Source organism: Remersonia thermophila, chromosome 6, assembly GCF_042764415.1.
Source record: "Remersonia thermophila strain ATCC 22073 chromosome 6, whole genome shotgun sequence".
NCBI lineage: Eukaryota > Fungi > Ascomycota > Sordariomycetes > Sordariales > Chaetomiaceae > Remersonia > Remersonia thermophila.
Genome location: NC_092222.1, coordinates 1,016,986 through 1,038,417, shown reverse-complemented (window position 1 = coordinate 1,038,417; position 21,432 = coordinate 1,016,986). Strand labels below are relative to the sequence as shown.

General features: G+C 62.6%; 7 protein-coding genes across 7 annotated transcripts; 4 read left to right on the top strand and 3 right to left on the bottom strand.

Moving 5' to 3' along the window:
* Positions 1–611: 611 nt before the first annotated feature.
* Positions 612–2,603, top strand: VTJ83DRAFT_6474 (uncharacterized protein; the record flags this gene model as incomplete). Its single annotated transcript, XM_071013189.1, has 1 exon — positions 612–2,603. One exon carries the CDS (start codon positions 612–614, stop codon positions 2,601–2,603), a length of 1,992 nt encoding a protein of 663 aa, XP_070864101.1.
* Positions 2,604–3,671: 1,068 nt separating this feature from the next.
* VTJ83DRAFT_6473 (uncharacterized protein) lies at positions 3,672–4,576 on the top strand (the record flags this gene model as incomplete). The annotated part of the gene is made up of 2 exons (XM_071013188.1): positions 3,672–4,071; positions 4,194–4,576. The coding sequence occupies 2 exons, from the start codon at positions 3,672–3,674 to the stop codon at positions 4,574–4,576; spliced, it is 783 nt and encodes a 260-aa protein (XP_070864100.1).
* Positions 4,577–5,124: 548 nt separating this feature from the next.
* Positions 5,125–6,856, bottom strand: VTJ83DRAFT_6472 (uncharacterized protein; the record flags this gene model as incomplete). Its single annotated transcript, XM_071013187.1, has 2 exons — positions 5,125–6,093; positions 6,176–6,856. 2 exons carry the CDS (start codon positions 6,854–6,856, stop codon positions 5,125–5,127), a joined length of 1,650 nt encoding a protein of 549 aa, XP_070864099.1.
* Positions 6,857–7,464: 608 nt separating this feature from the next.
* VTJ83DRAFT_6471 (uncharacterized protein) lies at positions 7,465–10,031 on the top strand (the record flags this gene model as incomplete). Its single annotated transcript, XM_071013186.1, has 2 exons — positions 7,465–7,576; positions 7,648–10,031. The coding sequence occupies 2 exons, from the start codon at positions 7,465–7,467 to the stop codon at positions 10,029–10,031; spliced, it is 2,496 nt and encodes an 831-aa protein (XP_070864098.1).
* A 326-nt stretch (positions 10,032–10,357) lies between these two features.
* On the bottom strand, positions 10,358–11,317 carry VTJ83DRAFT_6470 (uncharacterized protein; the record flags this gene model as incomplete). Its single annotated transcript, XM_071013185.1, has 2 exons — positions 10,358–11,003; positions 11,124–11,317. The coding sequence occupies 2 exons, from the start codon at positions 11,315–11,317 to the stop codon at positions 10,358–10,360; spliced, it is 840 nt and encodes a 279-aa protein (XP_070864097.1).
* A 1,490-nt stretch (positions 11,318–12,807) lies between these two features.
* Positions 12,808–14,043, top strand: VTJ83DRAFT_6469 (uncharacterized protein; the record flags this gene model as incomplete). The annotated part of the gene is made up of 4 exons (XM_071013183.1): positions 12,808–12,913; positions 12,992–13,490; positions 13,711–13,762; positions 13,882–14,043. 4 exons carry the CDS (start codon positions 12,808–12,810, stop codon positions 14,041–14,043), a joined length of 819 nt encoding a protein of 272 aa, XP_070864096.1.
* Positions 14,044–15,745: 1,702 nt separating this feature from the next.
* On the bottom strand, positions 15,746–20,017 carry VTJ83DRAFT_6468 (uncharacterized protein; the record flags this gene model as incomplete). The annotated part of the gene is made up of 2 exons (XM_071013182.1): positions 15,746–17,129; positions 17,208–20,017. The coding sequence occupies 2 exons, from the start codon at positions 20,015–20,017 to the stop codon at positions 15,746–15,748; spliced, it is 4,194 nt and encodes a 1,397-aa protein (XP_070864095.1).
* Between the last annotated feature and the right edge of the window lie 1,415 nt (positions 20,018–21,432).

The window sequence follows — 21,432 nt, the reverse complement described above, 5'->3', positions numbered from 1 at the left end:
ATTGACCGACGGTCTCGGCGAACGGCTTGGAATATGGCGTCTCCTAAATCATCTGCTTCACCCTGCTCAAGCCTTGCGGCGAACGGGGATCCGACAGAGTTCGGTTGCTCTTGGATCTGTCGGTTGGAAATTGACATCATGGAAGAGCAAGATGGCTCCTTGGTTCACCGAACTGCCTCAGCAATCGACCCTGACCACCCGGAGGCAGCAGAGGATCGCTGGGCACAGATCCGTTGGGAGAAGAAAGAAAAGAGAAGAAGAGGAAGAAAGGCTCGGAACGCCGCGTTAAAATAGGTTGCCAAATTTTCTGCCGGGGTGGGTGGGGCCCCGCGCCCGGCGGGCTCCAGCTGCAAGTTTTTTTGGTGGGCCTTATCTTATCGCAGGCGGTCCAGTGCTTGTACTATATGTACTGCTATGCGCAGTAGCTGATACATACTGTGTACGTACCTGACGTATCCACACCGTGCAGCGGGATCCGCACTGTAAAGGAGCCGCCGCGTCGTCTCAACGTCGTCGGGTCATGGCTTTCGCGACCTCGATTGCTCCAACGCCAACCTCACCCATCACCACATCCTCGCATCCATCCCGACCCAACACCGCGACCGTCAACCATGGACGCCGCATCCATCCAGGAGATCAACAAGGTGCGCCTGGCGATGGGCATGAAGCCCTTGCCGGTGCCCGGCGAAGCGCCAGCCGCCAAAGAGGCCACCCCCGAACCCGAGATGGGCGACGACGGCCGGGCCGTCAGCACCCTCGAGACGCGCGAAGCCGCCGCCTACGACAACTTCAAGAAGATGCAGGAGGCCGACGAGGCGAAGCGCAAGCGGGAGGCCAAGGCCGCCGCCATCAAGAAGGCGCGCGAGCTGGCCCAGCGGAACGCCGTTCTCGCCGGCAAGGGGCTGGCCGACGACGACGAGGAGGACGACCTCGACGTCAAGTCGTGGCTCAAGAACCAAAAGAAGCGGCAAAAGAAGATCGAGGCGGCCCGCAAGGCCGAGGAGGAAAAGGCGGCGGCCGAGGCGGCGGCCAAGGCGGAGCACGACGCGGCGGACCTGGCCGGCGTCAAGGTGGCGCACGATCTGTCGGCGTTCCTCGGCGCCGATGACCAGATCCTGACGCTCAAGGACGCGGGGGTGCTGGAAAACGAAGACGAGGGAGACGAGCTGGAGAACCTGGCGCTGCGCGAGCAGGAGAAGCTGCAGGAGCGCCTCGACCTCAAGAAGAAGCGGCCGACGTACGACCCCAACAACGACGCGGACGAGACGGGCCAGATCGGCCTGCTGTCCAAGTACGACGAGGAGATTTACGGCAAGAAGAAGAAGGCGTTCATGCTCGACGCGGCGGCGGCGGCGGCGGCCCCCAGCGAGCTGGCGGACATCCTCGAGGCGCCCGCGGTGAGGAAGCAGAGGGTCGACCTCGACGAGCTGGAGGACGCGCCGCCGCCCACGTCCGACTACCTCGACCCGTCCGAGATCAAGGTCAAGAAGCCCAAAAAGAAGAAGGGCAAGTCGGCGAGGCGGCGCAAGGACGACGGCCCCGACGACGACGCGCTCTTCCCCGGGGACGCCGGCGGCGGCGACCAGCCGGGCCACGAGATGGATGTCGACGCCGCCGCCCTCGCCGTCCCCAAGAAGCGCAAGATGGTCGACGACAGCTTCGAGGACGACGAGGACCTCCAGGCGGCGCTCGCCATGCAGCGGCGCGAGGCGCTCAAGAAGCGAAAGAAGGTCCGGCCCGAGGACATCGCGCGGCAGCTCCGGGAGGACGCGGCCCACGGGCAGGACGAGGCCGAGGCGGAGGAGGACAAGGGCATGGTGATGGACGAGATCAGCCGCTTCGTCGACAACCTCCGCGCCGAGCCCGAGGAGGAGCGCAAGCCGCGGGCGCGGTCCAGGTCGGAAGACGCGCACGCGGCGCCCGCGGCGACCCAGGAGGAAGCGTCGTCGGACGAGGAGATGGGCGACGCGCCCGAGGCGGCCGGGTCGCCGCGCGAGGCCAGCCCGCAGGCCGAGGTGCCGGCGACGGGCGTCGAGGAGGAAAAGACGGTGGCGCAGGGCCTCGGCGCGACGCTGGCGCTCCTCCGCGACCGGCACCTGATCGAGGAGGGCCGGGGCGCCGAGCTCAACGAAAAGTTCCGGCAGCGGCAGCGGTTCCTGCTCGAGCTCAAGCGGCGCATGGACCTCTTCGACGCCGAGACCAAGGCGCAGCGCGAGCGCGACCGCGCCTCGGGGCGGCTCGACCGCATGTCGGCGCGCGAGCGCGAGGAGTGGCAGCGGCAGCAGAACGCCATGCGCGACCAGCACCAGGCGCGGGTCATGGACCAGCTGTACAAGGAAGGGTACCGGCCCGACGTGGAGCTCAAGTACGTCGACGCCGACGGCCGGCTGCTGGGGCAAAAGGAGGCGTTCAAGGAGCTGTCGCACCAGTTCCACGGCAAGGGCAGCGGCAAGGGCAAGACGGACAAGAAGCTCAAGAAGCTGGCCGAGGAGAAGCGGCGCATGGCGGAGAGCATGCTGGACGCGAGCCAGAACGTGGGCATGAGCTCGGCCGCGGGGTACCAGACCAAGAAGCGGCGCGAGGCGGGCGTGCGGCTGGCCTAAGGCGGGAGCGGCGTCGCCATGATGACGACGACGGCGGCGGCGGCGGCGGCGGCGATGATGACGATGATGATGGGGTGGCCGCCGCGCGTGGGAAAACCAAAAGGTGCTTACTACCCTCTTCTTTTTTCTATCTGCTTTTTAAATACCATGGGCGGGTTCTTCTGTGTGCTGACATGGCTCGAGCTAGATGGCGGGTTCAAGGTAAGCCGGCCTTGCCGTGCCGTGCCGTGCCATGTCGTGACCGTGCCGTGACCGTGTTGGCTGTTGCTGTGCTGTGCTGCGTGCATATGTGTGTGTGTGTGTGTGTATGTGCGCGCATGTGCCCCGAATGTCCCATTTGTCCTGACAGAGCCAGCTTTCTAAACGCCGCGTCCCCATGCTCGCCGGTTGTCACAGGAGCAAGCCAACCGTCCGGGAGCCGTGGGCCGAGGAATCCGTCCTTTGGAGAACTCTACGCTTGTGCAGGACAGACGCTGTAAGAATGGAGTTGTCAGTGGAAAATACCCGTGCATGTCCTTGTGCTGTGGACAGAAGATGAAGAAGAACCGACAGACATCGTTTCATGGACTGTAACTATTGATGTAGCGTACGTACTATGTACGTTACATCGCTGCTCTGAGGATGAGCGGTAACAACGTAGTAACGTATGTACACGGTAACGCACCTAACCTAGCACCTTTTGGTGTGGGTCCCACGGTTAAAAGTGGGTCCCTCGAATCTCTGGGGCCTGAACCTGCAGGAAAACCTCCTGCGATTCCGTTCCTCGTGAAAGTCGGCTTCAACAACACCGCCATCGCCATCGTCTTCTTCTTGTTGCTTTCCCAACCGATTCATCTCACACGTACCACATACACCCTCTCACTCTCTCACTCTCACTCTCTCTCTCTCTCTCTCCGTCTCTCTCTCTCTCTCTCTCTCACACACACACACACACACCACTCACACACATTCTCACTCCATCGCACGCACACGCACACACACACACCCCACGCCGCCCAGCTCGCATAGGCCCCCACCCCCCCATCACCACCTCCCCCCCGCCAGGAGGAGCCAGAACGATTGCGCAACATGTTCCACCAAGACCCAACCTCGGCCATCATCGTCAGCACCTCGCTGGTCGCCTTCCTCTCGGGCTTCGGCCTGGGCGTCTACTCGATCCGCGGCTGGCTGTTCGCGTCGCCCGAGCTCGCCGCCGAGCGCGCCGCCAACCTCCACGACCCCGTCGAGAGCGAAGAGTCGGACGTTGACGAGTCCGAGTCCCTGCTGGACCACGCGCCCAACTGGGCCAACGGGGAGGAGGCGGACCGGCGGCAGGGCCTGAAGTTTTCGGCGACCGAGGCGGTGGCGAAAGGGGGCAAGGGCGGGAAGGCCGCCGCGGGGGAAGAGGGCGGCGCCGCCGTGCAGTTTGACCCCAACGAGGAGTGCAAGCTGGTGCTGGTGGTGAGGACCGATCTGGGCATGTCCAAGGGTACTTGAGCTTCTTGCCTTGCCTTCCATTCTCCCCCGTTCCCTCCCTACAAAGAAGAAGAAAAAAAAAGAAAAACTAACCTACGATTCTTGTTCTTCGACCCCCCCCCAAAAAACCAACAGGCAAGATCGCAGCGCAATGCTCCCACGCCACCCTCGCGTGCTACAAGACGCTCCTCCGCCGCGCCGCCCAGGCCCAGCAGCAGCAGCAGGCCGCCCAGACGCGCCAGGCCCTGCAGAGCCAGGGGCTCGACTCGGCCGCCATGGCGGCGCGCATCCTGCGGCAGTGGGAGCGGCTGGGCCAGGCCAAGGTCGCCGTCCAGATCAAGGGCGAGGACGAGATGCTCGCGCTGCAGCGCCGGGCGCGGTCGCTGGGCGTCACGGCCGAGGTGATCATGGACGCCGGCCGCACGCAGATCGCCTCGGGCAGCCGGACGGTGCTCGGCGTCGGCCCGGCGCCCAAGAGGATCGTGGACCTCGTGACGGGCGGGCTGAAGCTGCTGTGAGAGAGAGAAATGGCCCCCTTTTTGTCCCCTCGCTTCCGCGGGATCCCCGCCTTGACGGGTGCTGAGGTTGGTGTGGGGGACACCCAAGGAATGCGGTGATGGTAATGGTGGGGGTGGTGGTGGTAAAACAAAAGGGAAGAAGAGGAGTTTGCTGCTGTTGCTGTACGCACTTTTTGAGCATGGCCTCGGTGTAAAAGAGGAAAAAAAAAAAAAAAGAAATAGATTTCTGCTTTCTCAGCATGGTGTTCGGGGGTTATGTGTGGACTTTGGACACGAGACACCGGACAGACAGTCTGAATTTCGACCAGGACCAGGCAGAGGACCAGGCAGAGGAACTATCGGAAAGGGGTAAGGGGGACACGCGCTGGAATCCAAGAGATGTGTTCTCCATGATAACCATGGGCCAAGGCGCACATCACCATCAAACGCACAAAGCCATGCTATTCTATGCATAGCCAACGCATGGAGGAGGAGAGAACCCACCGCACGCAACCACGCGGGCGGCGGATCCTGGATTAGGGTATCATGAGGGTCTAGAGGGTCTACTCCTAGCGGGCGAACCGGGCCAGGGCCGGCCCGAGCTCGGCCTGCTTCTCCTTGTGCTTCTCGTCCTTCTTCTCGAGCATCTCCTTGTAAATCTCCTCGGCCTTGAGCCGCTTCTCGTCGATGATGTTCTTCTTGCGCTGCTTGCGCAGGTACTTTTTGAGGGCGCCGTTCTTGCCGCGGGCGCGCTTGCGCATCTCCTCGACGATGTCCTCCTTGGGGGCGTCGAGGTCGCGGTCGGCCTGGCGCTGCTTTTCGCTGCGCAGGTCCAGGTTGCCGATGAAGTTGGGGTCGAGGGCGATCATTTCGGGCTGCAGCTTGTTGAGCAGCGCCTTGACCTCGCCCTCCTGGCGCTGCTTCTTGGTCTCGAAGGGGTTGACCTCGAGCGCGTCGTAGTTGGCCTCGCCGGCGCCCGGCACCACGATGGACGAGAAGCCCTCCGAGTGGCCGATGCCGAGCACGTCCTCGAACGGGCACCACCGCACGCGCTCGATGCCCTGGCCGTCGCCGCCCCACGTCATGTAGGGGCTCTGGACCTTTTCCTGCACGGCCTTGGCCTTGGAGAAGAGGCCGCGCCACACCGTCGTCTTGGTGCCCCACCCGACCGCCGTGAGGCCCGTGTCCGAGATGGCGACCGACGAGGCCGGGGCGCGCGTAAAGTAGCTCGAAACGGCCTCCTTGAAGTTGCGGACGTCCCACACGGCCATGCGGTTGTCCTGGCCGGCCGAGACCATGTACCGGCCCTCGCGGTCGACGGCGAGCGAGCGGACGGGCCCGCGGTGGGCGAGCAGCTTGACGAGGGGCTCGGTCGAGTTGGGCGACCAGAGCGTGACGGTGCCGTTCTGCTGGCCGACGTGCAGGATGGCGTTGTAGGGGTTCTGGCAGAGCGAGACGGGGGTGCCGAGCTTGGTGGGGATCTCGGCGACGATCTGGCCGGTGGACGTGTCCTGGTATTTTAATTGACCGCTGATGCTCTAGGGAACCCCCTCCGCGTTAGACAAGCGGCCGATGCGCTCGGGGAGGGTAGAGAGGGGGGGCGGAGGGGGCACGACGTACCAGGGTGGCGAGGAGGAAGTGGTAGGGGAGGAACTCCATGTGGGACACCTCGACGTGCTTCTTGAGGCAGTGCAGCTCGACGCCGTGGTGGTCGTAGATGTAGACGTACTTTTTCTGGGCGACGGCAAAGAACTGGTTGTTGTGCAGGAACCGGGCGTCGCGCACCGTCTCGCCGAGCTGGAGCTCGCAGCCGAGCTTGCCTTCGCGCCAGTCCATGGTGGCGACGTGCCCTTTCCTGCCGGCCAGGATCAGGTCGCGGCCGTTGCGGCTGTACTCGCAGACGTAGGGCCCGAGGGCGTCGAGCTTGAGCTCGAACCGTTTCTGAGCGACGTCGAGGCCGACCTCGTGCTGGATGTCGTCCTGGCGGACCTTGTAGGTGCGCTCGAGCTCCGTCTCGGGCTCGAGGAAGCCGGCCTGGTTCTCGAGCAGGATCTCGGCCTCCTTGGCCTTGAGGGCGGCCGCCTTGTACTTGCTTTCGAGGGCCGTGAGGTTTCGCCGCAGCTTCTTGTCCTTGACATTCTTGACGTCTATCCTGGGGCCGCGGCCGTACGTCTTGCGCGCCTCTCGTTGCCGGCGGATCCGGTTCAATTCGGCCTTGGAGCGGAACTCGGTGCGGGTGTTGGTGACGGCGAGGGCCCCGCTGGGCTGCTCGACGAGGGATGCAGGGGCGTCGGGATCCATTGTGGATGGGGTTGTGGTTGGGAAGCGAAGCGATGGAAACTTCGCAGGTTGGAATGAATGAAATGAATGAACCGACGAACGCATCCAAGCAATGGATGGAACGTGATGACGGGCGGTCGACATTTTCGAGGCAGACCCACTAAAAAGTCTGGGACTCGGCGTCTGATTGGCCGCACATTTGCGATAAGATATGGCACAAAAAGTCAAAAAAGAGAAAGTGCCCCGCCATTTCGTAACTCACACGGACCGGACTCGACTTAGAAAGACTTTGGGACTTTTTCCCCCGCCGTCTGCTTTCTGTCGTCTGCAGTTCTGTGTCTGTTTTCCTGCCCACACACACACCCGCCCACTCACACACACACTCACACACACACGCATACAGCCTGTGATTTGTGGTTCCAGGTTTTGCCTTTTTTTTTTTCTTTTTCGGCGAGGAGTCAGTCACCACGTTGCTTACTGCCTGATCTGTCCCGCCATCCAACCAAACCTCAGCAGCGTCTGTTTTTTTTTTTCTTTTGTTTCTTAGTGAAGAGTCATCGCCGATCCTTTTTCACCCAACCAACCTGGCGTCCCTCCCGTTTCGCTTCAAAGCCGGCGGCGACGCAAAAATGCCCGGCGCGGTGAGCGGCGGCCACTCGCATCGGCCCACGACCAAGGTGTCGCACAAGCCCTTCAAGTCCAGGCATGCCACAAAAGGCCAGCTGCGTGACGCTGCCAAAGGTACCGGCTCATTCCGCCCCGTTTCTCTCCTCTTCCTCCTTCTGACCTCCCTCCCCCTCCCCCTCCTCCAGGCAGGATCGCCAGCGAAAAGGGCCAGCGCAAGACCCCCCACCAGCAAGTCATGTCCAAGCTCGACCGCCGCAACCAGGCCAAGCAGCGCCAGCTCGAGAAGGCCCGCGAGCACCAAAAGGAAACCTCCATCTTTTCCGGCCGCGATGGCGCCCCGCGCAACGTGGCCGTCATCCCCCTCTGCGCCGACGCCGACGCCGCCGCCGCCATCCGCCACCTGAACGCCAGCCTCGACATCGAAGCCGACGTGTCCGACCGCTGCTTCCGCGTCCCCGTCGACCGCTTCAAGCAGAAGCTGCAGTACGTGCCGCTCCGGCGCGACCTCACCGCCTGCCTGGATGCCGCCCGCGTCGCCGACTTCATCGTCCTCGTCCTCTCGGCCGAGGTCGAGGTGGACGAGCTGGGCGAGCTGATCCTGCGCAGCATCGAGAGCCAGGGCATGTCGAACCTGTTCACCGTCGTCCAGGGCCTCAACAAGATCGAGCCCGCCAAGCAGCGCCTGGCCGTCGTCGCGTCCCTCAAGTCGTACATCATCCACTTCCACCCGGAGCAGGAAAAGATCTACAGCCTCGACAGCCGCCAGGAATGCTCCAACCTGATGCGGTCGCTGTGCAGCACCACCCCCAAGGGCATCCGCTGGAGGGACGAGAGGAGCTGGATGCTGGTCGAGGACGTCGAGTGGGGCGCCTCGGCGCTGTCGCCGACCGTGCTCACGGGCGTGGTCCGGGGCAAGGGCCTCAACGCCGACCGGCTGGTGCAGGTGGGCGACTGGGGCACGTTTCAGATTGACAAGATCACGGCGGCGCCGCTCGCGACCAAGCGGAGGGGCGGTGACGCCATGGACGAGAGCGAGGCCGAGCAGACGCTGGCCGAGCCGACCGACGACCGGGACGGCCTCGAGGACCTCGCCCCTGAGGTGGCCATGGGCGACGGCGACGACGACGACGAGGACATGGACGCGGCCACCACGGTCACCACGTCCAAGAAGGGCGTTTTGCTCGACGACCATCACTACTTTTCGGAGGACGAGGACGAGGTCCAGGCGAGGCCGATGCCCAAGAGGCTCCCCAAGGGCACGTCCAAGTACCAGGCGGCGTGGTTCCTCGACGACGATACCGTGTCCGATTCGGGCTCGGATCTCGAGGACGCCGAGATGCAAGATGCGGCGGCGGCGGCGGCCGGCGGCGACGACGACGACGAGGCGCGGCCCGAGGACGGAGTGGAGGGGCTCGCCGGCGACGCCGCCATGACCGAGGGCGCGCCGTCCGAGTATCCCCAGTCGGTGGCGTTCGAGGAGCCCGACGAGGAGGAGGACGCCCGGGCGCTCGAGGCGTACCGCAAGCTCAAGCGGTCCGAGGCCGACGACGACCTCGAGTTCCCCGACGAGATCGAGCTGCACCCCAACGTGCTCGCGCGGGAGCGGTTGGCCAAGTACCGCGGCCTCAAGAGCCTGCGGACGAGCCCGTGGCTCGAGGACGAAGACCGTGCCCACGAGCCCGAGGAGTGGCGGCGCCTGCTGCGGATTCCCGACTACCAGGCGTCGCGGATCCGGGCGGCGCGCGAGGCCCTGGTGGGCGGCGTCGCCCCGGGCACCCGCGTGCGCGTCTGGATCAAGGGCGTCCCGGCCGAGGCGCAAAAGGCGTACGACCCCAGCCGGCCCGTGACGCTCTTCTCGCTGCTCCGGCACGAGCATAAGAAGACGGCCGTCAACATCCTCATCAACCTGCCCTCGGACGCGGCCGGCCCCGTCAAGGCCAAGCAGGAGCTCGTCGTCCAGTACGGCCCGCGGCGGTTCGTCATCCACCCGCTCTTCTCGCAGGGCGGCACCACGCCCAACGACGTCCACAAGTACTGCCGCTACCTGCACCCGGGCCAGTCGGCCGTGGCCACCTTCATCGGGCCCGTCACCTGGGGCTCCGTGCCGGCCCTCTTCTTCCTGCGGAACGTGCCCGGCGCCGAGGACGACCGCCAGCAAGACGAGCCCGCCCTGCCGCTGACGCTGGTGGCGACGGGCACGACGCTGCCCCCCTCGACGTCGCGCGTCGTCGCCAAGCGGGCCATCCTCACGGGCCACCCGTACCACATCCACAAGAAGGTGGTGACGGTGCGCTACATGTTCTTCAACCGCGAGGATGTCGAGTGGTTCAAGGCGCTGCCGCTCTGGACCAAGCGCGGGAGGAGCGGCTTCATCAAGGAGCCCCTGGGCACGCACGGCTACTTCAAGGCCACCTTTGACGGGCGCATCAACCCGCAGGACGCCATCGGCGTCAGCCTGTACAAGCGCGTGTGGCCGCGCAACGCCAGGCCGCTTCAGGGGTTGCTCTTGGATCCGGCGCTGGTCGAGACGGGGGATGCGGATGACGACGATGCGATGGATGAGAATTGAGACAAGAAAAACTTGGGGTTCTTGATAGACTGGGGATTTTTTTTTGATGACGGCGTTTTGGGGCGGTGGAAGGGGGGGGGGGGAGGGAAGGGTTAACGTTGAATGACGATAGGGCTCATGGACCTGGCTCGCTCATCTCTCTTTCACCCTAGCAGGATGCATGACTGTTTTGTTTGTTTCGTCTAGGTTCGTTCGGCGTGTGCACCTGGGGTATGTTTGCCATTCCCTTCCCCATCCGTGGACGTTTTTCTTGTTTGCATCTTTTCCTTGTTACACACGACCCTTCATGATGGTCGTCATGATGGTGGTCGTCATCTTTTTCTGGGTCACTCACCCTTGGCCAACGCCTCCCAGCCCTCGGTCGGCCTCGGCCCCCCGACGCTTTTCCTCTGCTCCTCGGCGCCGCTCGCCCTCCACGCGCTCAGGATCAGGGTGACAATGTGCTCGACGCCAACGCCCTTTTTGACCTGGGCAAACACGGTGGGCCCGCCCTCGCGCATCTTGCGGGCGTCGCGCTCCATGACGTCGAGGTCGGCGCCGACGGCCTCGGCCAGGTCCGTCTTGTTGACGACGAGCAGGTCGCTCTGGGTGATGCCGGGCCCGCCCTTGCGCGGGACCTTGTCGCCGCCCGAGACGTCGATGACGTAGATGATGTAGTCGGCGAGCTCGCGCGAGTAGTTGGCGGCCAGGTTGTCGCCTCCCGACTCGATGAGCAGCAGGTCCGTGTCGAAGCGGGCGTGCAGGTCCTCGAGGGCGGCCAGGTTGGCCGAGATGTCCTCGCGCACGGCGGCGTGGGGGCAGCCGCCCGTCTCGATGGCGCGGATGCGCGCGTGCGGCAGCGCGTCGTGCCGCGTCAGGAACTCGGCGTCCTCGCGCGTGAAGATGTCGTTGGTCACGGCGGCGAGAGAGTGCGTGGCACGCAGAGCCCGGGCGAGGGCGAGCATGAGCGCCGTCTTGCCGGATCCCACGGGTCTGAGGGTTCCAAAGGAAAACGGGGGGAAAAAAGCGGAGAGTGGTTAGCCTGCCTTGCGAATGGGACATGAGGCGAAGAGTCGGCGCAACAACAAGAAGAAAAAAAAAAAAAAAACGAACCCTCCAATGCCAACGGTAAAGGCGCGGCTGGCCCAGTCGCGGCCTTCGGTGATGGGCATCTCGCGGTTCAGGTAGCTGCCGGGCCCGTCGAGGATCTCGTGGCTGTGGCCGTGCTCGGCGGCGTTGAAGCCATCGTGGGAGTGCGAGTGCGAGTGCGAGTGGGCGTGGCCGTCGTGGGAGTGCGTGTGCGACATGTTGCGATGGTGGCGGCTAGCTAGGTAGGACGGGAGGGGGGAGCCAATTGGACGGTCGGGAGGGGTTTGGGGAGGACCTGAGAATGGTTGATGCGTCCTTTGTTGCAGAGCTGCTGGGGTGAAGACTGAAGGGTACTATTATCATAAGAAGGCGAGAGAGCCAGGTGGGAAGTGTCGTAGTGTCGCCTGCGGCTGTTTGCGGCGTTATCAGACGGATAGCGGGGTAGCTAAGGTACATAGGTAAGGTACAGGTACGCATAGCTACCAGGTACGGCAAGTTTCCCGTAGCTATCGTACTTGTACGGAGGGATGGAGGGGCACGGGGCTTGGCGTGGGAGGGGCATCCAGGTCGGGTACGAGCTAGGTAGAGATAGTTACTGCGGAGGTAGTGTATGTACCGCGTACCGTACTTTACCGACGCATCTAACCCTAACCCTTACATCGTTCCCTTGTACACCGTACTATACATACCAACCAGGTCCAAAGCAACCTCTGGGAATCATGCTCCTCCTCCGTCAGCTTCCTCTGTCAGCATTCCCATTTACACCCTTCCCCTCTCTGCCTCCCCTCCCCTCCCCCTCCCATCCCATCCCATCCTCCTCTTGGGATGGATGCTGCAGAATAAAGGCTTCGGACTTCCAACAGCCGAGTTTCCCCAAACACACCGCCAGGATCTCGCTCTCTCTCACCCCCCCCCCCCCCCCTCCTCACCCCCGGCTTGCAGGACCACGGAAAACGTGCTCATTCCTTCTCCCCCAACGTCATCCTCCCGCAACCAGCTGCACGCACGAGGCCGGCCCGGCCGACGGATCACACAAGGAGCGGGTCTCGTGCCAGATATGCGCCCGTTGGAAGCCCGCACTTCATTTCCGCCGCCCTACGCTGCTACGCGGATTACCGTTGCCAAGCATCGCCTCCGAATCAGCGGAGCCCCCAGAACCTCGGGACGACGCGGCGACGCGGCGACGCCGTCAAGCTCCCTTGCGGCTGCAACTTTGGCGTGACGTCTCCCCGCTTTGGCTCTGCAGCATGTTGTTTGGGAGGTCCCTTTTCTTTGGGTCCCCGAGCCGCTCTTTTCTCCTCGGCCGGCGAGCTAGATAGGTAGGTGAGGTAGAGAGGTAGACAAGGCATCCCGCATGCACGTCTGGCGGCGCACCTGACTCCGCAATGCGTCTTGGACACCGGCCATGGGCGCTCCGGGCGAAGAGAGAGAGACGCTGGTCCGTCGGAGACATGACATGAGGAAAAACGCCATGTCTTTGTGCTTTCGCTCGGGTCCCAGATCGGTTCAGGTAGACACACAGATACATACACACGCACTCCTCGAATTGAAAGGTCCTCTCTGTCTGTCTCTCTCTCTCTCTCTCTCTCTTACACACACATCAAGTCTCGATAGCATTGTTGAACCCAAACCACCTACCAGATCCATCCCTTTCTTCCCTCTTGCAGGTAAATCCACTTCTTCCTCTTCCTCTTCTTCGCCAACAGCCATGAAGCTACCCTCCCTCCACCACCACCACCACTTCGTCCTCCTCCTCTTCTTCTTCCTATCCATCATCGGCTCCGTAGTGGGGGGACCGCTCCCCAACACCTCCGGTACGTCCAAACCACCACCACGCCGCCACCTTTCCTCCGCGGACGGCCCGGCCGCTCACCATGCTCTCTCCTCCAAAGCCAAACCACCCCCTCCCCTCCCGCTCAAGCCCCAGCCCACGCCCCAGCCCCCGCGGCGCATCGGCATCCTCCTGCCGCGCGCCTTCTCCGTCCTCGACGTCTTCGGGCCCCTCGAGATCTTCCAGGCCCTGTCCCGCCAGACCCGCCTCGAGCTCGTCCTCCTCAGCCGCGACGGCGCCGCCGTCACCACCGAGCCCGCCAACCCGGCCATGAACAAGCACAACTCGTCCTTCTTCCCCGCCGTGCCCGCCACGCACAGCCTCGCCGCCGCGCCCGAGCTCGACCTCCTCGTCGTCCCCGGCGGCATGGGCGCGCGGAGCCCCGACCTGGCGCCCGAGGTCGCCTTCGTCCGCCGCGCCTTTGGCCGGCTCGACTACCTCGTCACCATCTGCACCGGCGCCGGCATCGCCGCCCAGGCCGGCGTGCTCGACGGGCGCCGCGCGACCACCAACAAGGCGTCCTGGGCGACCATCACGGCCATGGGGCCCAAGGTGAAGTGGTGAGCGAGCCTTTTTTTTTTTTTTTTGTCTTCTTCTTCTTCTTTCGGGTTCGTCATGAGAGGGTTCTTCCTCGGCCGGCTGGAACGCCGATGCTTGCGCGCCGAGCTCGACGCATGGCAAACGACGACGCAAGGGAAATAGAAATAAAAGAAACAAAAAAAAAAAAAACAAGCTTGGCAGCGGCGTGGCTAACCGGAGCGGTGCGCGCGGGACGAGCAGGGTGTCGCCGGCGCGGTGGGTAGAAGATGGCAAGGTCTGGAGCTCCTCCGGGGTACGTGCCTTTACGGAGGGTTTCCCCTCCCCGTCCCCTCCCCGTCCCGTCCCGTCCATCCATCTCCCTTGAGCGCCTCCCAAAGGATCCCGGGACCGCAGCAGCTAACAGACCAGCAGGTCACGGCCGGCCTGGACCTCGCTTTCGAGTTCATCCGGAAAAAGTATCCCAACGGCACCGCCATTGCCGACTTCATCGCCGGCAACATGGAGCACACCCGAGTCACCGACTGGCGCCAGGACCCCTGGTCCGAAATGTTTGGCGTCCCGCGGCAGAACTAAAAACGTGCCATGGCAGAGAGAAGCCGGCCGGCGTGGAAGGACGGGTTGCGTGGACTGGGCATAGGCATCGGCTCTTGTTCGCCCCGACCCTCCTCTGACAGCCTGCAAAACGGTGGCCTCGGGCTCATCTTGACTTGCATGAGCTGCCATGAGCTGACGGGGATGGGGCATCACGGCGGCATGGGCAGGGAAACATCACATCATGGGAGCAGACGCCGATGGCTTGATCGATGACAATGAACCTAGCATGACAAAAATCCAGGCTACGTCCAACAGTGATATGTGGCCACTCATACAGAAAGACGCAGGCCAACAATCCAGGCAGGCCCTTACCGCCACCCGAGCTGGCCATACCCGTTTTCCGGCCCACACGCTCAGCCTTGATATGTATAGCACGGACAGCACGAGGCGAGGCTTTCGCCAGACGACACCGCCGACAAGACAGAAAATCCAAGATTCAACAGCCCATCAACCCTCTCCCCTCCTAACGCCTCGGCGGCATCGATGGCGATGGGCCCGTCCCAGAAGGAGGAGAAGGAATTGGCGGCGACCGTGATACAAACAAGCTGTCATCCGAAGACTCTCCTTGCGGGCTCTTCTTTTGCTCCGTCGTCACCACGGTGCCCTTCGCCGGCGTCGTCGACGACGTTGCGGGGGAGTGGCTCGGCGGCGGAGGCCTCTGGGCGGGAGGAGAGGGTTCCTTGGCCGGCGCTGGCGGCCGTTTTGAATTCGTTGAAGGCCGTCTCGGTGGTAGGAATGGCGACACTGGGCGACGGTGTAACCGCGCTTTCTTTGGCGACAACTTCTCTTGTGACTGTGGCTGTGGTGTTGTCACAGGCGCCTTCCCCCGGTGCACCAACGCTCGAGTCGACCGGCTCGGCGTCGGTTTGCGTCCCGAGGTCGGTGGTGTAGCCTTCTGCTTCGGGAGCGCGCTCGAGGTTGGCTTGTCGTTACTGGATGGCCTCTTCGGAGGCGAGGTGGGTTTCGTAGAAGCTGGCCTGCTGGTCTCAAAGTTTGACGGTTTCTTCGAAATCGAGACCGGCTTGGAGATGGAGGCTGAGTTGCTCGGGGTCGGCGTTGAAGTCGAGGCCGATACCTTGGGTGCCGGGGTTGAAGCAGGCTTGTCGGGCTTTGAGCTTAGCGGGTTCTTCAGGATTGATTTCGGCTTGCCCGGAGTTGTCTTGGAGGTCGAAGACGCATTCTTCGAAGCAGGCCTAGACGCCGGTGTCTTGAAAGCCGACTTTGTCGAGCGCATGCTCGACGGGGCGCCTACGGGCGATTGGCTGGCGCTGTTCAAGCCCGACTTGCTCGGCGATGCTGGCTTGTTGGCGCTCGCACTCGGTCGGGCGCCTGGCAACGAGGGCTTGCCGTTGGTGTTCGCCTGATATACAGGCCTGTCGATGCTCGGGTTCAACGTGGCACCCGCGATAGAGCGGGCTTGCTGAGCGACTGATGGCGACCCCTTGGTGTCCGGGATCGGCTGCAGCTTGGGGAGAGAGCCATAGGCCGAAGGAGAGCTGGTGCTCATACTCGGCTTCGGCCTTGAGTTGGAGCTCTCAGCGTTCAAGAACGGCCGAGCGCTCGAGCTGTCCTTCGTTCTTGAGGCCGACGCGGAGCGCTTCCGGCGAGGAAGCGGATCCGCTTCACTCCTCTTGGATGGCCGGCTGGCGTCCTTCCGGTTCGAAGAGTCGGGGCCTCGCTTCTAGTCTGATGCCGTCGACTTCTCTTTTCTCCGGTTGTCCGCGCCGTCCGAACCCCCGGCATTCTTCCCCTCTCCCTTCGCACCATCGCCAATCCTCAGCTTCTTGAACACCTCTTCCCACGGCTCGACATTGAGATGCTCGTACCCGCGCCCCTCGGCCCGCTGTTGGTTGTACCATTCCATCGTCGACGAATACCGGTATGTCATGTGGGTGGCTGCGCTGTCCCGAGCGCGCGCGAGCCGCGCTTCCTCGTAGAGACGGTTGACGCACTCGGACCGGACCCTGTCCCCCCTCATGGAGCTGCGACCCCGGGGCGGGTGGAAGATGATGCGCGTGTTCTCGTCCTCATCTTCTGCCACCGAGCCCCCATTGTCTCCGACCGAAGGGCTGTCTATGTCCATGGAAACGCTCCCGGCATCGTGGGCGGCGGCGCGCTTCTCGGACGCAAAAGAGCCCGCGTCCGAGCGGGGGTCGAGCATGACCCTCCTGTATCCCTTCGACTCCATCACCAGTTCGGGTGCCGGGACGAACTCTCTAAGATTGCACATAAGACACCTGAGAAAGCGCAGCGTCACGTCGATCGGATGCTCATCATCGCACTCCGGCGGCCAGTCCCATCCACCAAACCACACCTGATCAAGATAGGTACCGGGGTTCTTGGCCTCGCCGTGCTTGCGGACAAACCGGATGAGCTCCCGCTGCATGTAGATCAGGTCCTTTTCTGCCGGGGCCTGGCCGTCAGGGTACTGGGCTCTCGCCGCGGGATCCCAAATGATGAGTTCGCAGCGACGGAATGGCCGTATGTGCGGTTGCACCGGCCGGTAGATGGCAATCCACGGATACCTCTGGACCGGCTTCTCGGATGGGGTGCGGTCGCCATCCCACTCCTTGTTGATGGTGTAAAAGAAGCCCACGTAAGTATTGTACCTAACGAACGGCTTACGGTCGCCGGGACCCTCGTCGCTCTTGGAACCGCTGAAAGGGCGGGCGTACTTGAACCAGTCATTGATTCTCTTGAAGTCGGCGTTGAAGTCCTTGTAGTGCGTCGCCATGTCCAGGTCTACCCAGGAGACGGGGAACTTGTAGCAAACCCACCACCTCTGACCTTCCGCGGACAGCATGGCCTCTTCGATGCGATGAGAGAAGCAACCCATCTGTTCCCGCGGTACCAGGCGGCTGCGGAATGCCCAAGGGCCCTTGTAGAAACGCGTCACCGGGTCCTCCCACGGGACGGCGGCTTGAGCCTCGGTGCCGGCTCTGTCCACGTCCGCATCCGACGCCATTACCTCCTGGACGACTTCGAGAACGGCATCGGGGTCGTTGAGCGTGACCCGTGAGTACTTTGGAATGCGGACCGTACGCTCCCCGCGTTTGCACTCGACCCTGTCGATGGCGCGGCTTGATCCGATGACGTGAAACTTGCGGAACTGATCGGCCCGCAGCGTTGCCCACTAGGCAAACCAATTGATCAGGCTCTGCTCATCGTTCGGGTCGATCGATGCGTTGGCGTACGTGAGGGGGCTGCTGGCTTCGTCCTGCGCAAACGGGCCGGCCTTCGTCGTGCGGGCGACGTGCAGCTCCCATGCCAGATCCGCCGCCTCGTACCGACACCTGCACTCGTCCCGAGTCAGCCCGCTCAGGTTGGCCAGCATTTCGACGTCCCCCGGCCGGGCCCGCAGGTTCTGCCGCGCCCGGTACCTCTCCTCCGCCAGCTCCTTCATGTACTCGTGAAGGTCGTTGGCGGTGACGAGCTTGTAGGCAAACGGCTTGTTGCTGAACTGCATGTACCACCGGAGCAATTGGAGCGCACGCCGGGGCTCCGATACCAGGAAGCTGGGTGTGAGGAAGATGACCGAACGGCGCGGAAACAGCCGCGTGAGCTGCATCTGCCCTGGAGGGACGGCATGTACAGGCGTCGAGATGGATGGGTAGAGCGGAAGGCCATGAACAGGCTCAGAGAAGGACCAGAACTCGTCGTCCCCCGACACCAACCTTTGCGAAAGGTGGGGAAAGAGGCGCATGCTCCATGTCAACATCTCGTGGATGATGACGATCCCGGGGGGCTTTTCGGGAGGCTTTCCGGTCCGAGCGCAAAAGGCCTCCCAGCCTCCAGGGCGCAAGCTGGTGAAGATGTTGCAGCCGTCATTGTTCGATCTCAACCAACGGCACACCATCTGCGCGAGGTGCCATCGCGATCCCGGGAAGGCCAAGAAGAAGTTGTGCTCCTTGGCCGATCGCATCGCGACGGGAAGCAACCTCTTGTAGTCAAAGGCGAAAAGCCGCTTCGCCAGCAACGCCTCGGGGGCTGGGGGCTCGGTTTCCTTGGCCTGGATCACGCTCTTGTCCGAAGCTGGCCGAGGCGCTGGCGATCCTGTCGCAGGCGGCAGCATGGACATCCAGTCGATCGAGGAGAAGATCAAATATCCTAGCTGCGCCTGGGAAGGGCTGGGAGGGTCGCGGACGAGCGGAAGCCACCTCCAGCCCTCGCACTTTGTCGGGTAGATGAGGACGCTGTAGCCGTTCCGTCCCCAGAGCATGGCCAACAAGCCGCTTTCCAGATAGGCCGCGAGCCTTTCCAGCCCGGCATCGTCGCCTTTGGGGAGCACCGCCCCGCTGGCCAAACACAACTCCTTGGTCAACCCGAGGCCAGCTTGCTGAGCTTGAGCGGTGTCAGGAAGGCATGCGTGCCCGAAGGATAACGACTCTTCTGCGAGGAAATCTGTGAGCCACGCTGGCGAAACAGCGTTCGCCCGTGGAACGTCGGTGAGTGTCGCTGCGACGGAAAACTTCCCGACGGTCAAGGTCTTGTCCAAGCTCTGGGTTTCGCCACCCGCCAACGTGCACATGTCCATCTTCGGGCTCGGCTGGCGAAGGGCAGGCGATGGCGGGGCCGGTGGGCTTCCCTGAGCCGTGCTGTCGAGATCCGCCGGATCCGCCTGCCGCACGAACAGACTCTGGTCGTCGTCATTGTCGGCGAACCGAACCGATTTCCGCTTCTTCTTCGGAGGCTCCGCCCGTGGAACCTCGACGACCAGGTCTGGATGAGCAGGGGCAGGCGACGGCTCGTTTGTCACAACCGGCGTGGCCGAGGCAGCCGTTGCGGCCGGCGAGGCTTCTTCCTCGCGCGGCAACATCTCTGCCGGACTCTGATCCAAGCCGCCCGAGCCCCGGCAACGCACTCGCTGTTTCGTGCGAAGGTCGATCAGAGGGATCTTGGAGGCATCGGGCGCGATGCCTTCCTTGGCTCGACTTTTGAGCTCGGCAAGCCTGCGATAGCGGAACCTGTCAAACAGCTTTGGCTCCCTCGTCGTGTCGGTCATGGCATCTTCCAGGCCGCCCCGTTCCTTTCTCTTCTTTCCGGAAACGAAAATGCTTCCCACGGGCTGCGCTGAGCTCTTCTTCGCCGTGAGGGTTTTCTTGGTTGCAGCGGGGGGCGTTCTTACGGGAGGCGTGGGGCCAGAGAGCGTTGGCTGTTGCGAGGTCGAGACCGCAGGCGCCCCGGTCGAAAGCCTGGCTGTGCCTTGGTAGTCAGCACAACCAACGTTCGGGTTGGGGATTTGCCTTGGTTTCGCAGGAGGGCGTGCTTCCTGTTGGGCCTGACCCGACTTCTCGACACGGGTCTTTGGCGCCGCCCTGGCCTCCTCCCGTGTTTGAGAGCCGCCAGGGCCCGACGCTGCCGGCGTCCCGTTTGGCATCGAAGTCCATTGGGGGGTCTTCTTCCGGCCGTCGGCCGAGGCGCGCGGCGAGGCGGCAGTTTCATCCGCGGCTGCCACGCCGTGATCTTCAGCTGCCTCGTCCTTGCTGGAATCCTCGGCAGGCGTCGGCTTTTCGCCGTCGTCCTCCACGGGCCCCGTCAACGGCAAGCCCAGCCTTTTCCGCTTGCGGTTCCGGCGACGATGACGGTCCTGCTTTGCCTTCTCGGCGGCGTCGCACGCGTCGTAAAACTTTTGTAGGTCGAAGGGCTCCAGCTCGCCCGTGGCATGCTTCGCCTTGTCCTCCTCCCACAAGGCTTTGAGCTCAGGCCCGAGGTTGGCCTCTGGCTCCCAGGTGCTCTCGTGGAGCGCGAATCCTTCCCACTCCACCAGATAATATATCTCCCCGCTGGGAAATCTGTGCTCGGCCAGGACCCCCTCGACGACGTACTCCTGGTCGGCGTCGTGGTCGTCGACGGTGGATGTCAGAGAAATGTCGTCGTCGTCGTCATCGTCACTCTCCTGCCCCCCAAGCGGGCGTGGGCGCCCGGGGGAAGCCTTAGGGCTGACCCTGAACATGGTCGACAGTGTTGCATCGGACCCTCCAGTCTGAGGAGAGGGGAGAAGGGCTGGCTGTGGATGGACGTCGCGAGGTTATCAACTCATCGGACGTAAAGAGCTGAGGGCTGGGCAGGGGGTAGATTTGCTAGTGTTGCTTTTGGCAAAGCATTCAGCAACGGGCGCTAGCTTTAATGAACGTTGGCATGTCTTAGTGGAGAAGCAGCGAGAATTGGGGATGCTCACCTCTCTGGACAGACATTGACCTTCGTCAGTGGAAGGGTGTTTTCTGGTTAAGGTGCTCACGATGCTGTTGCCCGGAGGAGAGTCGGTCGACGTCGGTTGGTTATGAGTTCGGCTTCCTTCCCAGAACTTGGTCAACCGCGGGTCTCAATGAGAAGGAGCAGTGGATATGATGGGGAAGAAAAAAAATCGACTTTGCAAATTGCCCTTTCCTTCTAGGTTTCATGGTCATGGGGAAAGAGTCAAAACATGAAAACTAGAAGGAAGAAAACAACAGTAGGGCAAGTACATCCACTCTTTGAGATAGGGAAGGAGCAAAAAACTTGGCCATGTAGGATGCCGGTGCTGAGTGTGAGAAAACACTCGGGCATGTCAAGTGCTGCCGTTTTCACACGGTAGACCAGCACCGGATCGTCCTCGATGCATTGTTCACTACGATACTTGAGGCGGGTAAGCTTGTGAGGGGTTCTGTTGATGGCCTGCTTCAGTTTCGGTGTGTCCATTGTGACGTGCTGTTTCTTTCGAACTCTAGGGCCTTGGATACATAATAGGTATGGTTGCTGCTCCATGACCCTCCTCCCCGATGTCTACTACTACTAGTTGTAGTTGAACACCAATCGCACTCCACCTCAGAACGAGAATGCCGGTACTGGAACGTACTCCGTAATAAACACTCTGCACAGAAACCCTGAATGTGCCGGCATCTTCTATCTTCCAGAAGCTTGAGCTTGCATCGATTCAACGGAGCTCGGTTCGCGTTGGTCTGCCCCTGCTAGCATGGACGCCGTCTGAGAAATGTGGACGAGGATCTGCGTGTAATACACAACAAGACCCGTTGGGTGATGGTTAATTATCTGGAATAGCTTGATTTGATGTAGGATCCTTTCGGCAAGGTATCGTAACGTACCTACCTTGGTGCGCTGCGTCATGCATCATTTCGGCCTGGCCGCCTTTGTCCTATCAGCAGCGTCGCAGCCGACCGGGTCCCGCTGCGAGTGACGCCGGGTCGCACCGCCACTCGTCGTCAGCTGCTGACCCCCGAAGAACCAACGACCCACCCGAGCCGCACTGGCACTGGCACCGGACATCCTCCTGACTCTCCCTTACACCACCACCATCCATCCACCTACATCTCGCTTTGCACCACGCACCCTACCAACACATCGCCGGTTTTCGCGGGGCTCGAGCGGCTT